This window comes from Grampus griseus (genome assembly GCF_964374135.1).
Source record: "Grampus griseus genome assembly, chromosome: 20".
Taxonomy (NCBI): domain Eukaryota; kingdom Metazoa; phylum Chordata; class Mammalia; order Artiodactyla; family Delphinidae; genus Grampus; species Grampus griseus.
Window position 1 is genome coordinate 54,528,942 of NC_139014.1, and position 20,771 is coordinate 54,549,712.

Genomic DNA, 20,771 nt, shown 5'->3' on the forward strand with positions numbered 1-20,771 from the left:
AGAGGTTTTATGAGTTTGTATTTTATTTGACTTGAAATTATTAGATTATTTCTTGTTTTAACTGTAAGAACACTGTCACAGCAGTTTAGAAAATAAATTTTTAAGAATTGTGCTAAATTTCATTATCCAAACATAAGTACTGTTATTTGGTATGTTCTCTTCTATTTCGGAATTTTGTGTGGTTACAACTGTGTTTTAAATTGATTTTCACAGTTATAATCTTAGAGTATTAAAATTTTGTAATGTTAATAGTTTATTTCAGTTTTCTAAACTATGATCTTTCATACATTTTCGATAATACCAGTGTTTTTGGTGGATGAATTAATACAGAATATCTGCTTAGAAGGCAAAATATATATAAATTTTATAATTTATTTCCTTGGTTATATAAATTATTACCTTTCAGTGAGCACAGAGGTAACACATTGAGGAAAATGTAAGTGTGTAAGCCTCAAGTTTCGTCATTTTCTTATAGAAGTGGGTACACCAAGTCGCTTGGCAGCTGAGTTAAATCCTAGACTCTGAAGCAATGCTTTTTGATAGTAATGTAATGTGAACCACATATGTAATTTAAAATTTTCTAGTTGCCACGTTCAGAAGTAAAAAGAAACAGGTAAAATTAATTTTAATAGTATATTTTTTAACCCAGTATATATATAATAGTTTTCAACATGTAATTAATATAAAAGTTATTAAAAAGATATTTTACATTCTTTTTTAAATAAAGTCTTCAGAATTTGATATGTTTCATATTTACAGGACATCTTAGTTTAGACAAGCCATATTTCAAGTGCTCAGCAGCCGCATGTGGCTGGCTAGTGGCTGTTGTGTTGGACAGTGCAGCTCTAGAGTAGGAATAAGGAAGCTTTTTCTCTAAAGGGCCAGGTAGTCAATATTTTAGGCTTTGTGGGCCAGGTAGTGTCTTTTATAACTATTCAGTTCGGCTGTTGGGACATGAAAGCAGCCATAGACAATATGTAAATGAATGAGTGGGGTGTGACCGTGTTCCACTAAAACTTTATTTACGAAGGCAAATGATGGACTGGATTTGGCCTGCAGGCAGTCGTTTGCAGACCCCTGCTCTAGAGCATTAGGTTCACATACAGTCTGTGCTGTGCACCTGGTCTATAATTTTTTCTTGAGTCCTCTGCAAGGATGAGATGTATGGATAAAACAGCTGGAAGTTGGGAGAGTAGGGGGCTTAGAAGTACTTGCTTTTTTTTTTTTTTTTTTAACGTAGTCCGTATACGTACATCATTTGATGATCATGCTGTTAACATTTTGATAATCATTTCTCTAAAACAAATCCTGGAAAGGAAAATAAGCTTCTCTAGACTTTGTCCATTATTAGAGAATGCCATTCTTATGGACTGATTTTATCTGCATTATGTTGTTTGTTGACAATGCTGGTGACAGTGAACTTTGTTTCTGCAGCTCACAAATGCTTTTTTACATCTGCAAGAAATTAACTAGCCATCAAATGCTTAGTAGCACAGAAATTCTCAAATGGTTGCGGGAAATTTTGATCTGCAGGAATAAATTTCTTCTTAAAAATAAGGTAAGCAAAGTGACATCTTTCAAAATGGAAGAATATTTGGAATGGTAATGAGAAGACATTAAGGAAGTGTTTATTAGCCAAATTAAGTCCTAATTCAGCTCCTCTCTCCTACACTCTTCAAGGGAAATTTTGTGCAGAAGACAATGGCTGACAAATCAACTCTTTAAAAATTATTCTGAGCCTTTAGCCTTAAAGCCACAATCCTGATAAAGTCTAGTTGAGTTAATCCGGACTCTGTGGGGCAGTCCTAGGAGGAGTGGGGGCTGCTATAACCAAAGAAGATTGAGTAACAACATAGTCTATCTGTCCTCTCAAGTTCATACATAAGACTTGAATCCTATGGCTAAGCTAGCCCAGAGAATCTTATCTATCTGTATATGTAAAGAAGCTGAAGGGAAGAGATTGAGGGCCCTCAGTCTAGGTTTATTTATATTTCTGCGAGAAAGCTTTTACCTCTTGAAAATACCAGGAGTCTTCTTCCTTGGGGTTGAGTGAAAAGTTTTGATCCTGAACTATTGGAGTATGGTGAGAAGGTTTTGGGGGCTAGAGAAGAGCCTTAATTTTTTTTTAACATAAAGTTTCTGTAATTAGTCAATTAAAAAGTTCTTCTATTACAGCATAGTTTTAGGAGTACTTGATTCAGTGAATTTTTATCCATTTCTAGAATGGATAAAATCTATGAGAAATCTTTTTCTTTTTTTTTTTTTTTTTTTTTTTTTTTGCGGTACGCGGGCCTCTCACTGTTGTGGCCTCTCCCGTTGCGGAGCACAGGCTCCGGACGCGCAGGCTCAGCGGCCATGGCTCACTGGCCCAGCCGCTCCGCGGCATGTGGGATCTTCCCGGACTGGGGCACGAACCCGTGTCCCCTGCATCGGCAGGCGGACTCTCAACCACTGCGCCACCAGGGAAGCCCGAGAAATCTTAAATGTATCAAACGCGTATGCTTTTCAGTGTACCATGCAGCTTGTTAAATTTTCTTTGTTTAGAAATGGGCTAATGGTAAGTTGGATTTATTTATATCTGGCTTATCTTAGTGTGTTAATATAGTGGAATTTGGCATTATTCCAAAGATAAGGAACAAGATGTTTCATGTTTCATGCCCTTGCCTATGGTATAATTCTCCAGAGTACAAGCATTGGTAATCCAGTAATGAATCTGTAGTCTTCTGGTCAGTGAAGTCACTCTTATATATGGCTTATATACCAGTGTTAATTCTGGTCCAGAGGAACTTAATCTCAAAAGAGTCAACTTCCAGTTATCCTGACCATAGCACAGGATATAAGTCTTATGGGAGGCAATCGTAGTCGTTTTTAATTGACCGAGAAGTACATTATATCTTTCATGTGGTAGCTTTATGTTGTTGATGTTTTACTTGTGTCTCTGTTAAACCTAGAAACGTTAATTTACATTTCTAGAATCTGTTGATTCTCATGATTTGAAGAGTGGAAAACTGAGAGGAGTTTCAGAGATATTGAGGAAACATTATTTGTACTACTGGGTTTCTAGTGAATGTTTTTCAGTGTGAGGGGAACAGGAGATGGAAGGAGAGGTTTTCCAGGATAGTCTCAAACAGAAAGACAACTTATATTAAATATTTATTTCTCTTGGTTATCAGTACTTTGAAAAGGCTTATTTTTTCTTTCTAGCAGGCAGATAGAAGTTCCTGTCACTTTCTCTTCCTTTATGGAGTAGGATGTGATGTTCCTTCAAGTGGAAATACCAGTCAGGTGTCCATAGATCATGAAGAATTACTACGTACTTGTACTCCTGGAACCTCTCTCCGAAAGGGAAAAGGAAATTCATCCATGGTAAGGAGTTTCTTTTGTAGTTTTCTTGTATCATCATCTGTGCTCTGTATTTTTTTCGGAATGAACTTGGGTAAATTTCAACTAGGTAATATAGCATAGTGAAGAACTGCTTAGCTTGTAGTTCTATTACTGCTCTTTGTGGACCCTCAGGCAAGTTCCTAACATCTCTGTGATTCAGTTCCTTGACTTTAAAATGGGGATAATAATTATTTCTGCCCCAGAATTGTTGTGAGGATTAAATGAGATTATGTGTAAACAGCACTTGATTTTTTGACACTTATAAGCTTTAACTGATAACTATAATTATTATAACTCTCTATCCCATAAGAAAGACCATTCATACCCCAGAAGTTTAAAAGTTCTGTCAACTAAAAAGAGTACAGATTTACTGGGAACAAAAGCATGTTGCTTGATGTTATGCGTAAGTGTTCTCATGACTTCTGTGTCCATAATTCCCTTTAAAAATAAATCATAATACCAGTGAAAATTTCAAATTATTAGAGTTTCTTTTTCAGACCAAAGCTTTTTTTTAATCCATAATTTACAATATAATCTTCAGTTGAAGGAAAAAAAAACCAACTACTAAGCAGTGTGGTATTTACTCTTGTCTTACCTGCAGAATTTGCATTCATTTTGTAAATGAGGATTTCTCTATTTCGTGTTTTGGGAATATGTTATCCAGAGCCCAGTGTATCTTCTACAGTAATGTTTAGTTTTTATTCATGTCCTTAGTTAAGTCAGTTTTGCAGCATGATTATTTTATTTCTTCCCTCAGGGTGGATAGAATTTCATGTTACTTCCTCTTCCTTTGTCGTTTATGATTGACTGAGAAGTGTGTTATATTTTTCATTGAGTAGATTTGTGTTGTGCATGTTTTATTTGTGTTCATATTAGACTTAATCTACATTTCTGGGATCTGGAAAGGATACCTATTCTAGCTGAAATTGAACAGATAGTAGTATTGTGTTGGTACAAATAATCTGAGTTCTCATTCAGGTGAGATATTTTGAGGTTTGAAAATCCTATCATGGTTAAAGGGGAAAAGTTCTTGCGGGTTAGTGTATGCAGACATATCTGATACACAGCTTGTTGTATTATTGGGTTTTGTAAGTAAAATTACATAAGTTGCAAATACTTGCCTCCCACTCCTGACTCCCAGGATAGTGCAGCAGGGTACAGCGGAACCCCGCCAATATGCCGACAAGCCCAGACCAAACTAGAAGTGGCCCTGTACATGTTTCTGTGGAGCCCTGACACTGAAGCTGTTCTGGTTGCCATGTCCTGTTTTCGTCACCTCTGTGAGGAAGCGGATATCCGGTGTGGGGTGGATGAAGTGTCAGTGCACAACTTCTTGCCCAACTATAACACGTTCATGGAGTTTGCCTCTGTCAGCAATATGATGTCAACAGGTAAATCATGGGTAATGTTTTTTTCACTCAGTCTGCCTTGAATCACGTGACATCTGGTTGCTCTAGGAAAATAAGAATGTATCTAAGATTACTACTTTGTAAGTTTACAGGGCTAATTCAGATAGCTTACCTGAAATCCTTTTCTGCACAAGGTAAGGTGAAAGTAAATAGTATTTGAAATAAGCTGTTAATTTCTCACTGAGTTTTTAATATGCCATATACATTTGTTTAAAAACTGGCAGTATAAATTGCTTTCAGTTATAGATTATATAATTTACTCTGCCTGAACTGTATGTAGTGAAGTTTTAAAAACATTGGCACATGTTGTGAGTAAGTTTAGGTGGGAGTAGCTATTTTAGGCTGTGGACATTGTGGAGTCCCAGTTAAGTGCCCCTTTCCTGTGAGGCTGGTACAAGGAAGTGTTCAGCTTTATCATTTGAAGTATTCATTCCACTCCTCCTATTCTGCCTTTTGGGTTGGGCTTGCCAGGTTCTCTGTTGGCAAGCAGGGCTCTAAGTGCAGTAGGTTGATTTGTTGTTGTCTTTGCTTAGGAAGAGCAGCACTTCAGAAAAGAGTGATGGCATTACTACGGCGAATTGAGCATCCCACCGCAGGAAACACTGAGGTATGCCCTTGGCAACAGAAATATCCCTCTCAGGCCCCCACCCTCAATTTTAGAAGCCTGGTGTTATGCATATGTGACCAGGAATAGCTTTTGAAGCAAGTCTAAAATATGTGCATATTATAAGTAGGATATTATAATATGCACCAGGTTTGAGACCTGCCTATTACTGATTGATTTTTAGCTCTAGGTTTAAAGTTGCTTTCAAGCGGTAATTGCCTTCATTTCAGGCTTGGGAAGATACACATGCAAAGTGGGAACAAGCTACAAAACTAATCCTCAACTACCCAAAAGCCAAAATGGAAGATGGCCAGGTGAGTTTGTGAAGTTGATTTTGTCTATTGATTGATCTCCTAAACATATGTACTTTACTTCATCTTTTGTGAGTGACCTCTTAGTATAATAAGTATGTAGATGTCTTCAGACTGATATTTAGTTGTGGTTCATCTAAACCTGCACTAATATGGTAGCCACTAGTCAAATTAAAGTTTGATTTAAAATTAAAAACAATTAAAATTCAGTTTCTCTGTCATACAATAGCCACATGTGGAAGTTGACTACTCTATTGGACAGCATAGATATTAAATGTTTCCATCATTGCAGAAATATTGGACAGCTCTGAGCTAGAGATGATTTATGGTAGGACCATTTCTTTCCCCTCTTTTCTTTCTCTTTCTCCGTCAGAGTATTTCACAGAATTTTCAGGAAAGGAGCAACAAAGGTAGAGAAAAATAAATTAAAATTGAAACAATACATTTTACTATCTTATTAGGTATTCTAATTAAGGGATCTGGTGGCCAGAAGACTGAACCATAGATTAAATGAAGTTTTAAAATTTGGGCATTTCATTCATCAACTGTTATCATCTGTTACCCTGAACATTTACAATTGATATTTCTGTATGTTTGATTTGTAATGGCCATATTGTTCTCATTATTAGGTGTTTTAGAAAAACTCATTAGTCTCCCATTGTTTTTTTCTTGTCATGCTTTTTAGAACAAGAAAAAAAGTTATGTTTTTGTGAAGCAAAAATCTGTACCTAATATCATTATTGGGAGAGGGACACGTGGCTTTAAAATGAAAGCTTTTTTTTTTTGGTAGCTGTTTTGTTGAGATACAATTCACATACCATAAAATTCACCTGTTTAAAATGTGTGATTCAGTGGTTTTTAGTATATGCAGAGTTGTGCAGTCACCACCACAATTTAATAAAAACCCACACCCATTAGCTGTCATTCCCTAACCTTTCCCCGCACCTCTGCCGCCAGCCGTCAGCCCTAGGCCACCACTAAGCTACTTTCTGTGTGAGTAGACTTGCCAGTTCTGGACATTTCATATAAATGGAATCATGCAACATGTGGTCTTTAGTGACTGGTTTCTTTCACTTGGCATAATGTTTGCAAGGTTCATTCATGTAAATCAAAGCTTTTTAAAAGAAATTTGATATCCTGTGTTGATTATATTAGTCTATGATAAAAATATTTTAGTGGCTCTTTAAAAATGTATATGATAATCTTAAGTTTGGGTTTTTTTACTTAAAAAAATTTTTTTTGCATCTTTGCATAGTTTTTTTAAATAGAAGTATACATTCAGAAATATGTGTAAATCAAAGTGACAGTGCAAAATATTAGGAGGTGAACGTACCTGTGCAACCAGCACCCACATCAAGAAAGAAATCATTACCAGCATCCCAGAAGCTTTCATTGTGCCCCTTCTGGTCACTAATGACCAAGAGTAACCACTGTCCTGATTGAATGCAATCATTTTCTTGTTGTTAAACTTATATAAACAGAGCAATAGAAGTATACTTTAGTATCTGGCTTCTTTCACTTAACATAATGTTTGTGAGATTCAGCCACACTATTTCGTGCAGTTGTAGTTCATTTATTATTATTGCAATATATTATTTTGTTTAACAGTCCTCAATTTTTCTTTTCTATTCTTTTTTGGCATTGGATAGTTATACACCGACTAGTTACTTTGAATAGTGCTGCTCTGAACATTCTTGAACGTGTCTTTTGCTGACCTTATAGATGTATTTCTGTAAGGCCCACACTGAACAGTGGAATTGCTGGGTCACAGGGTATGCAGATGCGCATATGGGGAATATAAATGGATATAATCACGTTGAAAAACTGTTTGACAGTTTCACAAAAACTTGTAAAAGATAACTAACATTTTAAAGTGAACAGGCATAATATCTGTGGAAATGATCACATATCATCCAGCCATGGAAAGCATTCCTTTTAAAGAGTATATACAAAATGAGACAACTGATCCACTAACAGGGGTCTATTAGTGCTTTCTTATACCTGCACGAACAAGCAGTTTTTCTTTTGGGATTGTTCAAATTATAACCCTTTAAAGACCAAAAGTAGGAAATAAAATATTGTACATACTTTTTCTAATTCAACTAGATAAATATTTTGAAGCACTTAAATATTCAATAAAATTAGACATTTATATCAGGCCTGGGCAGAGCTACTCTGAAAATATATGATATGATATGATATGATATGATATAATATATTCAGTTATGTCAGAGAATGGGACAACATTATCAAAACAGTATAAGACAAGGGAAACTTGAAATTGTACCAGTGGAACAGAACTGAAAATCAAGAAACTTGTGGTAATCATTTGAGCCCCGATAAGAAGTATATAAATATATAGCAGAATTCAAACTAGACAACAAACACCAATCTAATTCTTTCTGCACTGTAAAAGTCAAGACACAAAAGATTCCCCAGATGAAAGGACAGTGTCATAATCAAAATGTTTATATTTCAGCTTCAGTTTAACGTCGCGTCACTTATTTAGCTTCTTTTATATTTACTGTGACACAGTTTAAGAACATTTAACTGTAATTTGAAACCACAGTAATCACCACTATGTTTCCAGAGTCAAGAAGAGAATAAGTATTACTATTACTCCTTTGTTTCTGTTGGAGATGATCTAATCAAGAAAAGTGCTGAAAAGTACTGATAAAAGCAAGACAATGATAAAATATTGGGTTGGCCAAAAAGTTCGTTGGGTTTTAAGGACATTTTTCATTTTCACCAAGAACTTTATTGAACAACATATTCATTAACCGAACGAACTTTTTGACCAACCCAATATGAACCCTGTAAGGGAAGTCTTTAAACCTAATATGAAAACCACAATTACTAAAAAATAGGTTGATAATGGTACGTTAAATGCTATGAATTCACCACACCTATTTGATAAGAATACGCAAAATGAACTTTGACTACTGCATAAAAAAATTTTTAATTCCTATTTGCCTGTTGTTTCCTATTTTCGAGGCAACCTTCAATAAATCTCATTCAGATCTATCTGTAAACCAACATACTAAGGAACGGAGAAGTTTCTCTGCTTCATTTATTAATCCTTCAGAAAGATTAACTGTATCATCATCTTGGACTGTATCCCACAACAAGGTGTTTCCTTTCTTGCAAACAATATCCAAATTAATGTCTTTCACAGAATTACTGTCGAATTGATGTTTATGAATTATAGGTTCTTGATTAAGATGTTCATGGTAAATAGATGCTACATTGGCAAGATGTTGTTAGAGATGAGATGGTAGCTCTGCCTGTGAAATGAATCTGAACTAGCTCCTCTTCACACCCAGATTCTTCACTATCGAAATCAGCCATATTTTTCTCTGATTTTGCACTGACCTGGGAGCTACGGCAACTGACATCATCTGTACTTAGCTTATCATCAGCCATATGCCCATCATGGTAGTGATGATGATGTGGTGGTGGTGGTAGTGATGCTGAATTTAGTGATGCTAAATTGCCGACAAGCAAATAATTCATTTCCAATCGTCTCCCAAGGAAGTCCCCAGTGCGTGTAATACTGCAAGATTCCTGAGATGCTTCTGCTATATGAGCAGCATTCATTTCCTCTGAAATATGTTCTGGGTCTTCAGCGTGTGAACAGGCATCCAGCATTTGTATTTGATTATCTACTGATGGCATCGGCTCAGGGTTAGAAAACAGGTCCTTTCCTGTTCCATTGCTTGCTGATGGGCCTTGGGAATCCTCTAAGCAAATGCCTGCTTGACTTTCTAACTTTCTGTACCAAAGATCCGTACCACAACTGCTTTTAAGAGGATTATGACCATGATCTGCATCTTCTTGAAGGGCTTCAAATCTGCAGTGTCTTCTGACTGTCCCTCATTACCAGAGCACTCAGCTGACTGGCTTGCATTAGTAGAATTCACCTCATTGCTAGATCCATTACTATTGCTTCCAGGACCACTGCTTCCATCTTCACCACTGTTGGCAGTTTTGTCAGAACTTCATTGCTTGGATTTCTTTGTGTCTGAAAGTTGCTATTGCATCTGTTTCGTTCTATGTGTAAGTTGCTCATCCATTTCAATATCACTGCCTCCATTCTGATGAGTTTCACTGTTACTGCTGCTTTGAGGACTAACTGCAGGTGACCAAGGTGATGGAGCTGGTCTTCTGAGCTCTTCTTCCTCTTTCTTATTTTCAATGGGAAGATTAATAAAGATGCCAAATAACTGTTTAGGTAGCTGAGCCTTAGCTGCTAATACATTATTCCATAATGCGTTAATTAACATCAATGCCAAGCATAATGTCTGTTCAGTACTTACACTTGGCTGAAGAGCTGAAACCAGATTAAGAAGATGTCTAAGTGGTACTGGATCCAAATTCTTGATGAATAAAGGAAATAAATCATGCATATACCAACTACAGTGTTTTCAGCTGTGCTGCAGCCCAAATGTAGTCAATATGCTAAGTACTCAGTCATCCTGCTGCTGCTAAAAAAAATTCAGTCACTTGACAGTGTTTGATAATCTCAGTATGAAATTCAGTCCATATATTTGCTCTACCACATTGTTGCTTATAAGCCAGTCTGCAAGTTCTTTTGCGATGGACTTTCTATGTCTGATGCTAGTGACTCATTATTACATATATCGTTGAAGGTGTGAAGTTGATTCATTATTTGACTGAGCCCAGTCAACCTCTTAGTCAAAATAGATCACGTAAAGGGCTTCCCTGGTGGCACAGTGGTTGAGAGTCCGCCTGCCGATGCAGGGGACACGGGTTCGTGCCCTGGTCCGGGAAGATCCCACATGCCGCGGAGCGGCTGGGCCCGTGAGCCATGGCCGCTGAGCCTGCGCGTCCGGAGCCTGTGCTCCACAACGGGAGAGGCCACAGCAGTGAGAGGCCCGCATACCGCAAAATAAACAAAGCATAGCATTGTATTCAATGGTTCTTTCCCTGTGGTACACTTTAAGTCATCCGTATTGTGAGCCCCGCTCGGTCTTAACTCCTGATCAGGGAACTTGCATAAATACCTGATAATGTAGGTCCTAAAAGAGATAATGTGCTACATGACAGCAGAGATATGTAGCCATATTCTAATACTAGATACAACTGTAGTAAATCCATGTGCTGTAAGAAATGGCAAAGTTTTAAGAGTCCCATATTCAAAGCAGTCATTCACGAGAGGTCATTTTCCCCATAAAACAGACGTACCTAATGAAACAAATGCAGTGGCACTTCCACATCATCCATTGTCCCTAATATGTTGCTTTCTTAGGTTGATACATCCTCTATAGTAAGGTGAGTATTATGCTTGCAAGCAGTTGGGAAATTGAATCTGAAAAATTTTTGCTACACATAGTAAGTTTTTCTTTCTCATCTCTATTCCATAAACTGAAAGGACCAGAACTCCTGGAAGATTCCTCCTCTGTCAGGTTACAAATTCTTGTAGAGTATTATTTTTTTCTATTGATTTTTAAATTTTTCTGTACTCCTTCATTACACTCTTTTCTACGTTCAGTGGTTCTTCCACTTGGTTACTCTCATCTTGCCATGTGGGAATCTATAAGATCTTCTGTAAGAGCTTATGGAAAAATCCGAATGAACTTTTTGGCTAACCCAATATGTTAATAGTAGTACAATGTTTACAAAGCTGATCCCAGAGCACTTCAACTTCAGCAATCACTAAGTTATTAAGTGCACACACTACTTGGTTAAAAATCTCCAAATGCTTATATTCCTTGAAGCAGCACAGATATGGCCTCTGTGTCCAGGAATTGATATAAGCAAATGTTTTGAAAGTATGTTCCTTCCTGAACTGCATTCCATCACCACCTTCTGTATCTGATACTGGATATACGTGTATCACTACCTTCAATTCTGTAACTTAAGACTCATCCATCCTCAAGCAGTAAGGTACCTTGATGTGACTAGAAATTACAGAGTGAAGACCTGAATTTTTTAAATGTAAAAAATGTTCTTTTGTCGTGGAAGAAATGTTGGATAAAAAGTAATTTGTCAAATCTCTCAACCAATTGAGGTTGAATTCATGCTTTCCATAAAAATTTTGTGTTTAGGCTGCTGAAAGCCTTCACAAGACCATCGTTAAGAGGCGAATGTCTCATGTGAGTGGAGGAGGATCCATAGATTTGTCTGACACAGACTCCCTACAAGAATGGATCAACATGACTGGCTTCCTTTGTGCCCTTGGGGGAGTATGCCTGCAGCAGAGAAGCAATTCTGGCCTGGCAACCTATAGCCCACCCATGGGCCCAGTCAGTGAACGCAAGGGTTCCATGATTTCAGTGATGTCCTCAGAGGGAAACGCAGATACACCTGTCAGCAAATTTATGGATCGATTGCTATCCTTAATGGTCTGTAACCATGAGAAAGTGGGACTTCAGATACGGACCAATGTTAAGGATCTGGTGGGTCTAGAATTGAGTCCTGCTCTTTATCCAATGCTCTTTAACAAACTGAAGAATACCATCAGCAAGTTTTTTGACTCCCAAGGGCAGGTAAAGTGTTCTCTTTTATTTTTCACCCTTCCCTGTGAATAGAGTGACTCATTTGAAATAATGAAGCCTTTTCCTTTTAGATTATTTAATTTCGATACTGGCGTGAATTTTCACTTATAATTTTAAAAAAATAGGTGAAAACGTTGCAAAAAGAAGAATCGTCTAATGTAGGAGTCAATTTGCTTTTTAGGGACTCTAGTGCATGGGCGTGCCTGGGGTTAACAATGTCTTGGGTGTGGATATGAGTGTCTGTGTGTATCTGTGTGCACATTTGGATATGTGCCCATGGTTGAATTTCTGCATGTGTATGACATTTAGATCAGGCAGCTTCATCTCTCTGTGGTCTGTCTGCTGTGCATTGATTCCCAAATCAATTCCCAATGTTTTGTTCTTCGTATAGGTTTTATTGACTGACACCAATACTCAGTTCGTGGAGCAAACCATAGCTATAATGAAGAACTTACTAGATAATCATACTGAAGGCAGCTCTGAACATCTGGGGCAAGCTAGCATTGAAACAATGATGTTAAATCTGGTCAGGTAAGCATTCTACTGAAGTGTAGCAGACTCATTGGTGTCGGTAGTTAGTAGTGAAATAATTTGCTATCCTTTTCTCTGTTGCACCCAAATTAGGGTGTAATAATAAGGTAATTAGAAGTTATATATGTTCTCATATAAACAAAATGAAAATCTTATAGTTCTTATGGTTACATGTGAAAGCATTTAGAAAATCTTCTCTTTTGTTTATATCGGATCTTTTTTTTTTAATGCTTCTGTGTCTAGATATGTTCGTGTGCTTGGGAATATGGTCCATGCAATTCAAATAAAAACGAAACTGTGTCAGTTAGTGGAGGTAATGATGGCAAGGAGAGACGACCTCTCATTTTGTCAAGAGATGAAATTTAGGTGAGTTCTCAAAAGAGCAAAGTTAAGTCTTGTAGATCTTATTATGTTAAGTGAAGTACAGAAAAGTAGTGTGCACCTGGTTATCATGGGAAGTGGGGAAGGTGAAAAAGGAGCATTTTATGTGTGTGTGGTTTTTTTTTCTCTTCACATCTTTTCAAATTTCCCAAACCTTTGTGCCCATGACAGTGCTCCCTTTTTCTAAAATTACACTACACTTGAGCCAAAAATTTGATTCTGTATCCAAATGGATACCATACCTAAGGGCTGATGTGGTGGATGGGTACCCAGGTTGCTCATGTTTGCGCCCTTCTCACTGTTAGATTTGTAATAGCAGTATCTCTTTTATGAAATTGTCATGTTGCTTGGGTGATTTGGAAAATTACTTGAACTATTAAAAATTCTTATATGACTAAAAGTGTATGTGTGGCTTTAAAAAAGCTGTGTCCTCTTTTCTTTTTCTCTGCCATTCTATAGGAATAAGATGGTAGAATACCTGACAGATTGGGTTATGGGAACATCAAACCAAGCAGCAGATGATGATGTCAAATGTCTTACAAGGTAAAAAAAAAAAAAAAAAGACCTTTAACTAAGTATCAGCAGGTTTACTCTAGGTGTTACTACTACTTCATTATAGTTTGTATACATATATTTTATGTGTATTGAAATTGTTTTTTGGGATATCAAGCTTTTGCATTTGAATTATATAAAGATACTAATCTTTATTATTTCTTTTTCTTTTTAACTAAAAGACTTTCAGTAAAAACAAATGTGAGAGAGTGTTATGTTTGGAAAGCTTGGGTTGTCTGTTTAGGGAGGATAGTCTACAGTTGGAAAATAAGGTATATAAAGCCTTAGATTGTTTTTAATTTTTGATTGGATAAAGATATTATTTGAGGAACTTAGTCGTTTTGAGTCTTTCTAAAATGTAATTGCTTAAGTTTGCTCTAATGATAAACACTTACTGTAATGTATCAGAAATATTTAAACATTATGTATTACACAAAAACCATTCACGTATATTTCTTTGGCCAGCCTTGGTTCCATAGTTTGTGCTTTTAATTTAAGGTAGTCATTTTGCCAAGATTACTTTGTAGAAAGTTATTATCACCCTCTCCCCAACTTGAAATGTCTTGGCATTCTGGGCTCTGCATATTAACTCAAATTATTTAGGTTTTCATAGTAATTTGTTTAATGAAATAGGTAGTTATTAAAGTTTGTATCTGTTAGGAGGAAGTTTATTTGAGGGGAAGGTGGAGTGGAAGAACCTGAAAGATTTGTGGTCTTTAAACTTTTTTTTCCTTCAGAGATTTGGACCAGGCAAGCATGGAAGCAGTAGTTTCACTCCTGGCTGGTCTTCCGCTGCAGCCTGAGGAAGGAGATGGTGTGGAATTGATGGAAGCCAAATCACAGTTATTTCTTAAGTAAATTTCAGTCACCAAAAATACAAAGCAAAAAACAAAGCCCCACACACAACAAAACAAAGTGTAACCAAAGTAGCAAATGATTGTATTTAGAAAATGGACCTCAGTTGCTTTGTTATTATGGCCATCAGCCGCTGTCTCACAAAATATAACATGTGTTTGAAGCAATATTATCCATGATACGGCTTGTATAGGAAGCCCTATACCAGAGCCACTCATGTGATGCACATGTGTTTTGTGGTTTAATTTTCTTTTCTTTCTACTGAACACTCTGTATTTTTTTTTCAGACACACACACACACACACACACACACACACACTGTATTTTATTTTTACAAGAGATAAATAAACTGACACCAAGCATTGTAAATGGATGACCACAACAAAAGCAACAATGATTGCAATTACCAAACATGAAACACACTCATACTATGTCATAATATTGACATTCAGTCCAGTAATCCAGTGTTTTGTGGTTTTTAAAGAAAATAATTTGATTGGTGAATTGTAAAAAATTTATTTATTTATTTATTTTTGGCTGCATTGGGTCTTCGTTGCTAGGCGTGGGCTTTTTCTCGTTGCAGCGGGCGGGGGCTTCTCTTGTTGCGGAGCACGGGCTCTGGGAGTGCGGGCTTCAGTAGTTGTGGCACGCGGGCTCAGTAGTTGTGGCTCGCAGGCTCTAGAGTGCAGGCTCTGCGGTATATGGGATCTTCCCGGATCAGGGCTCGAACCTGTGTCCCCTGCATTGGCAGGCGGATTCTTAACCACAGCGCCACCAGGGAAGTCCGATTGGTGAATTTTTATTGGTAGTAAAACCCAGATCACCTCCTTAAGTCATTTAAAATGTCATTGTCTAAACTGTTTGGACCAATAATTTTTATATTCTAAACATTAAAAGTGATGCATTTGCCAGGAAACACTGCATGTATTTGGTGTTTGTATTACGAAATATGTACTGAGCTTTGTCAGGATAAAATCATATTCAACACAAAACACTTCATAATGAGCCATGCTGGCTGATTACCCCAAGATTGGAGAGAAGCAGATACCCAGAGCCACTCATGTGATGCACATGTGATGGTTTCAGAATGTCTGATTCGCTGTCTGGTTGATGTGGCCTTCACTGGGTAAGGGTCAGTTTTTTTATTTCACAGGTATTTCACATTGTTTATGAACCTTTTGAACGACTGTAGTGAAGTTGAAGATGAAAATGCACAAACAGGTGGCAGGAAACGTGGCATGTCTCGGAGGCTGGCATCACTGAGGCACTGTACAGTCCTGGCAATGTCAAACTTACTCAATGCTAACGTGGACAGTGGCCTCATGCACTCCATCGGTGAGATAAAATGAAAGCTTCATTTAGAAATTTAAAACCTAGAGAACTGGCATGTAAGACAAGTGGAATTACTTCAGAAAGACCATGTTAGTAAATTTGCATCTGTCTGTCCATATCAGGTTTAGGTTATCACAAAGATCTTCAGACAAGAGCTACATTTATGGAAGTTCTGACAAAAATCCTTCAACAAGGCACAGAATTTGACACACTTGCAGAAACCGTGTTGGCAGATCGTTTTGAGAGACTGGTGGAGTTGGTCACAATGATGGGTGATCAAGGAGAGCTCCCAATAGCTATGGCTCTGGCCAATGTGGTCCCTTGTTCTCAGTGGGTAAGTTCATTGAGTAAGAGCAGAAGAACAGTGCCTGGCACATAGCAGATGCTTCAAAATTCATTCATTCAATGAATTTTTTTTTAATTGAAGTATAGTTGATTTACAGTGTTTCAGGTGTACAGCAAAGTGATTGAGTCATATATATATATTCTTTTTCAGATTCTTTTCCATTATAGGTTATTACAAGATACTGGATATAGTTCCCTGTGCTATACAGTAGGTCCTTGTTTATTTTCTATATAGTAGTGTGTATCAGTGAATTGAATTAATTGCTAAAACTTTTAGAGCTGGAAGAAACTTCAGATATTATTTGAGTGATTTTCAGCTGTGGAACGTGGTTGGCTCTTCTAGCCCTCACTAGATTTCTTAAATATGAGGATCTTATTTCACATATTTAAAGTAAAACTCAAACTCCTTACCTGACCCACTGAAAAATTCCATTTGAGCACTCATCAAAAGAAAATTAAAACCCCTGATGTGGTCTGGTGTCTTCATACATTAAATGAGATAATTAGGGTTAAATCTCATATTTAGTTGTCAGTAATGCTAGAACTAGAATTCAAGGCTTATGCCTGTTTACTATTGATATACCTCTAGTTCACAACTCTTTTTTTCTGTAATACGTTATATAATTTTTTAAAAATTTAACCACTCTTATTTGCATTTGAAATTGTGGCATTGCTTGTTTTAAATACAGAAGACATAATATGGCTATTTGCCGTCTGTTAATAAAAAATTTCCTAGAACCATGTCATTTTGGGTAACATGCTAAACATTTGAGAAAGCTTGTCCCTTTCCATGTTAAAAAGCTGTTTAGTTTATACTGTACTGAAAATGATTTCATTTCATTTTAGTAAATTATATCTAATTTATAATTATATCTATAATTGTATCTAATTATATCTAATCTGTTGTTGCCTGTAGATGTGTTTCTGCTTAAAAGCTGTAGGATCTTATTCTTCATACTTACAGTGAAACTCAAACTCTTTACCCTGGTCTACAAGGCTCTACCCAGCCTGGGTCCTGCCTCATCTCTGACATCATCTTATGCCATTTTCCTTCTTGTTCACCAGACTGAAACCACAGTGGCCATCAAACATGTTAGGCTTATTTCTACCCTTGAGCACCCTTGCTGCTGCTGCTGCCTAGAATACTTATTCCCTGGTCTTTTGTTATTCAAGTTTCAAGTCAGATATCACTTTCCTAGTGAGGTCTTTTCTGGCCATCCAATCAAAACCACACTCACAGTCATTTTATTCCATTCCTTGTTATATTTTCTTTGCAGCAGTTATTTACTATGTGAAATTATCTTGTTTATTTGATTGCTTGGTCTCCTTCCACCACAATGTGAGCTACATGAGAGCAGACTATGGTCTATGTTGTTTACTGCTGTAGTTCCAGGTCTTAAAGTACAACCTGGCATATAACAATGACTCAGTAAGTAATCGTTTAATGAATGAAGATGGAATCCTGCTTGTAGCTAGTGAGTTAGAAAAAGGAAATTGTTGAAATCCTCTTGAAGCCTAACATTAGTTCACAGATCTTCATATATTTTGAAAATGGAATTCTGAATTACCTTTTAGCACCTACCTATAATTAGCGCTAAAAATTATCAGTAATTTTTTCAATAAAATAGAATTAGTTAAGTCCAAGAGGCTTTAATCATTTTGTTTTCTTTCAGTAAATCATTTCTTATGTGTTTTATACTAAATGACTTTTTTTTACAGAAGGACTTTTATATTAGGCCAGATCTATTCGAACTGTATCTAAACAAAATACAAGATAACTTTAAAAATTTTAGTTCTGTTTTGTAAATTTAAATTCTGGTGCTTATATGAAAATTCAACTACCATTTATAAAGCCAGATACTTTTAAAAAATGCAAAAATACAAAACAACACTACTCTTCACAGATTTTTGTTGTTGTTGTTTTGGAAAATATAATTATTTTTACAAAAACTATTGTTTATGCTAACATGTTATGGATTTATGATGTTATTTTTATTATGTTATTCTTAAATTAAAATACTATAAAAAATAAATAAGTAAATTCTGGTGCTTAAAGTTTTCAGAATTTTGCAGGGGAGGGATTAGAGTGGAAAAAACTAGCACAACAGTCTAAAAATAGTTTTATTTTGTAACTGAATTATCTCTCGTAATTACACTTGGCTTTAAAATGGAGGATAGAATTTTTATATCTAGTCAATTATGTATTATGTAACTGTAGGAAGTATAGCAGCGTATTGGGTCGTATTTGGCTTCAGTTATCTGTGGTTAGGATTGTTAAATTTTTTCCTTTATTCGAATAACAGATTATAATAATCCTGGGACCAGACAAGAATTAGAGGAGCTACAGGCCATGATCCTGGCTTTGTTGACACTGATTGAAGTTTGGGCCATCTTATTATGGCTACCCCTGTTCTCTCTAAATCTCTTCCCAAGATGTATGGTTAAACAGTGATTTACTATCACGTTCATTTTTCTTGAATGTACCAAAAGATACTTTACTGTGGGGAATTATGAGGCTTACCGTTTAGGACCTAGATGGGAATTAGCCACTCATCCCCACTTTGTATGTAAATCTGGCTAATCTTTGGGTTCTGAATGCACAGCCTAGGTCTTTTTCCTGACTTGCTGCAAATCCTGTAGTTTTTCCATTTTTGTTGTTTCTTGCCTAGCCGTGTTCAGCGTTCACTGAGTTTCCCTCACCATATGAGAAGAGAGTAGAGCTCTGTGGTCACCGAAGTCTTATTTGCCCTCATTGATTTTCTAAGAAAATGATCTGTGCATATCAAATTCTTTGCCATCATCTTCTATTTCTGTTTTCTTTCATTTTGTCATAGAATTTGAACTGAATCCTGGATTTTTTTGTCTTCTGGTAAACCCTTGACCTCTCTTACCTTTTATCATTTAATCCTTAGAGTTAGCAGCTACTGTAGGTGTATAGAAATAGTCATCTGTCATAGACAGATATACACAGATAAATCCCAGGGGAAAACTTAATCAGTCACCATATACCTCAGTTCAGCAGGTGGTTGTCAGCTTTGAATTTGCCTTTCAGTTTCCTGCTTAAGGAAAAATGGAACTGTTGACACTGACACAATTTTATTTTGTTCTCAGGATGAACTAGCTCGAGTTCTAGTGACTCTATTTGACTCTCGGCATTTACTCTACCAACTGCTCTGGAACATGTTTTCTAAGGAAGTAGAATTGGCAGACTCCATGCAGACTCTTTTCCGAGGCAACAGCTTGGCCAGTAAAATAATGACCTTCTGTTTCAAGGTTTGTATCCATTTATCTTTTTTTTTTTTTTTGGTGCGGAGATATGCCAAACAGTGATTATGTACAGAGCAGAATGTCTTCTTTAATGCAAGATATTTGGAGCAGGCATAATAAATTCCTACTTGTGTATTTCTTTAGGTATATGGTGCTACCTACCTACAGAAACTCCTGGATCCTTTATTACGGATTGTGATCACATCCTCTGATTGGCAGCATGTTAGCTTTGAAGTAGATCCTACCAGGTGTGTCATCCTCTCATCTGCAACAGCTCTCCATTTTTTCATTTCCACTGCATGAGGCAAGGCCCTCATAATTTCTCCCCTTGATTCTTAAGATTAGTCTTTAATTATAAAAGTTACACACAAATACATTTTTCTTTTCTTTTTTTTTAAAAAAATATTTATTTATTTGGTTGCGCTGGGTCTTAGTTGCAGCAGGCAGGCTCCCTAGTTGCAGCTCGCAGGCTCCTTAGTTGTGGCATGTATGTGGGATCTAGTTCCGTGACCAGGGATCAAACCCGGGCCCCGACCCTGGGAGCACAGAGTCCCAACCACTGCACAACCAGGGAAGTCCCTCAAATACATTTTTCTTAAAGAAAGTTACAAATAACATTAAAGGTATCTTTGACTGTCACCTCTAGAGACATAGTACTGTTACTAGTTAGGCCGTTCTTCTGTCCTTTTTTCAATTCATTTGCATATACATATTTCTAGTGGTAGAAACTATATTATAATATGAGCACTTAATATAAATGGTAAGATATTATCAATATATACATGGTTTTGCAACTTTTTTTTTTAACATAACCCTGTGTCTTAGATCATTCTTTGTCAGTATAGAAAGGTAATGAATCGGATTCTTTTTAACTGCTGCATAATATTTTGTGGTTTGGCAATATCATAATTTATTTAGCCAATGCCATATCGATCCCATTGACTTTTAAAATAATTAATTAATATTTGGCTGCATTGGGTTTTTGTTGCTCCATGCGGGCTTTCTCTGGCTGTGGCGAGCAGGGGCTACTCTTTGTTGCGGCGCGCGGGCTCTAGGCGTGCAAGCTTCAGTGGTTGCGGCACGTGGGCTTAGTTGCTCCACGGCATGCGGGATCTTCCCGGACCAGGGCTTGAACCCGTGTTCCCTGCATTGGCAGGCAGATTCATAATCACCGTGCTACCTGGGAAATTCCAATCCCATTGACTTTGGTAGTAGCTTTCTAATTATTGTCCTAGCATTATCTTTTTATTTGCAGATCATTTACTGCAGGAATTATTCTGAA

General features: G+C 36.8%; 1 protein-coding gene across 6 annotated transcripts in view; it reads left to right on the forward strand.

Moving 5' to 3' along the window:
• Positions 1-20,771, forward strand: part of NF1 (neurofibromin 1) — a 248,699-nt gene that overhangs the window by 113,022 nt on the left and 114,906 nt on the right. For all 6 annotated transcript variants that reach the window (XM_082678058.1, XM_082678063.1, XM_082678062.1 and 3 more), the window contains 14 exons: positions 1,435-1,558; positions 3,205-3,366; positions 4,526-4,775; positions 5,327-5,400; positions 5,628-5,711; positions 11,777-12,217; positions 12,618-12,757; positions 13,001-13,123; positions 13,598-13,681; positions 14,428-14,544; positions 15,699-15,880; positions 16,000-16,211; positions 19,334-19,495; positions 19,634-19,737. In XM_082678058.1, coding sequence (XP_082534184.1) covers positions 1,435-1,558; positions 3,205-3,366; positions 4,526-4,775; positions 5,327-5,400; positions 5,628-5,711; positions 11,777-12,217; positions 12,618-12,757; positions 13,001-13,123; positions 13,598-13,681; positions 14,428-14,544; positions 15,699-15,880; positions 16,000-16,211; positions 19,334-19,495; positions 19,634-19,737 — 2,259 coding nt within the window. The remainder of the gene's footprint in view (positions 1-1,434; positions 1,559-3,204; positions 3,367-4,525; positions 4,776-5,326; positions 5,401-5,627; positions 5,712-11,776; positions 12,218-12,617; positions 12,758-13,000; positions 13,124-13,597; positions 13,682-14,427; positions 14,545-15,698; positions 15,881-15,999; positions 16,212-19,333; positions 19,496-19,633; positions 19,738-20,771) is intronic.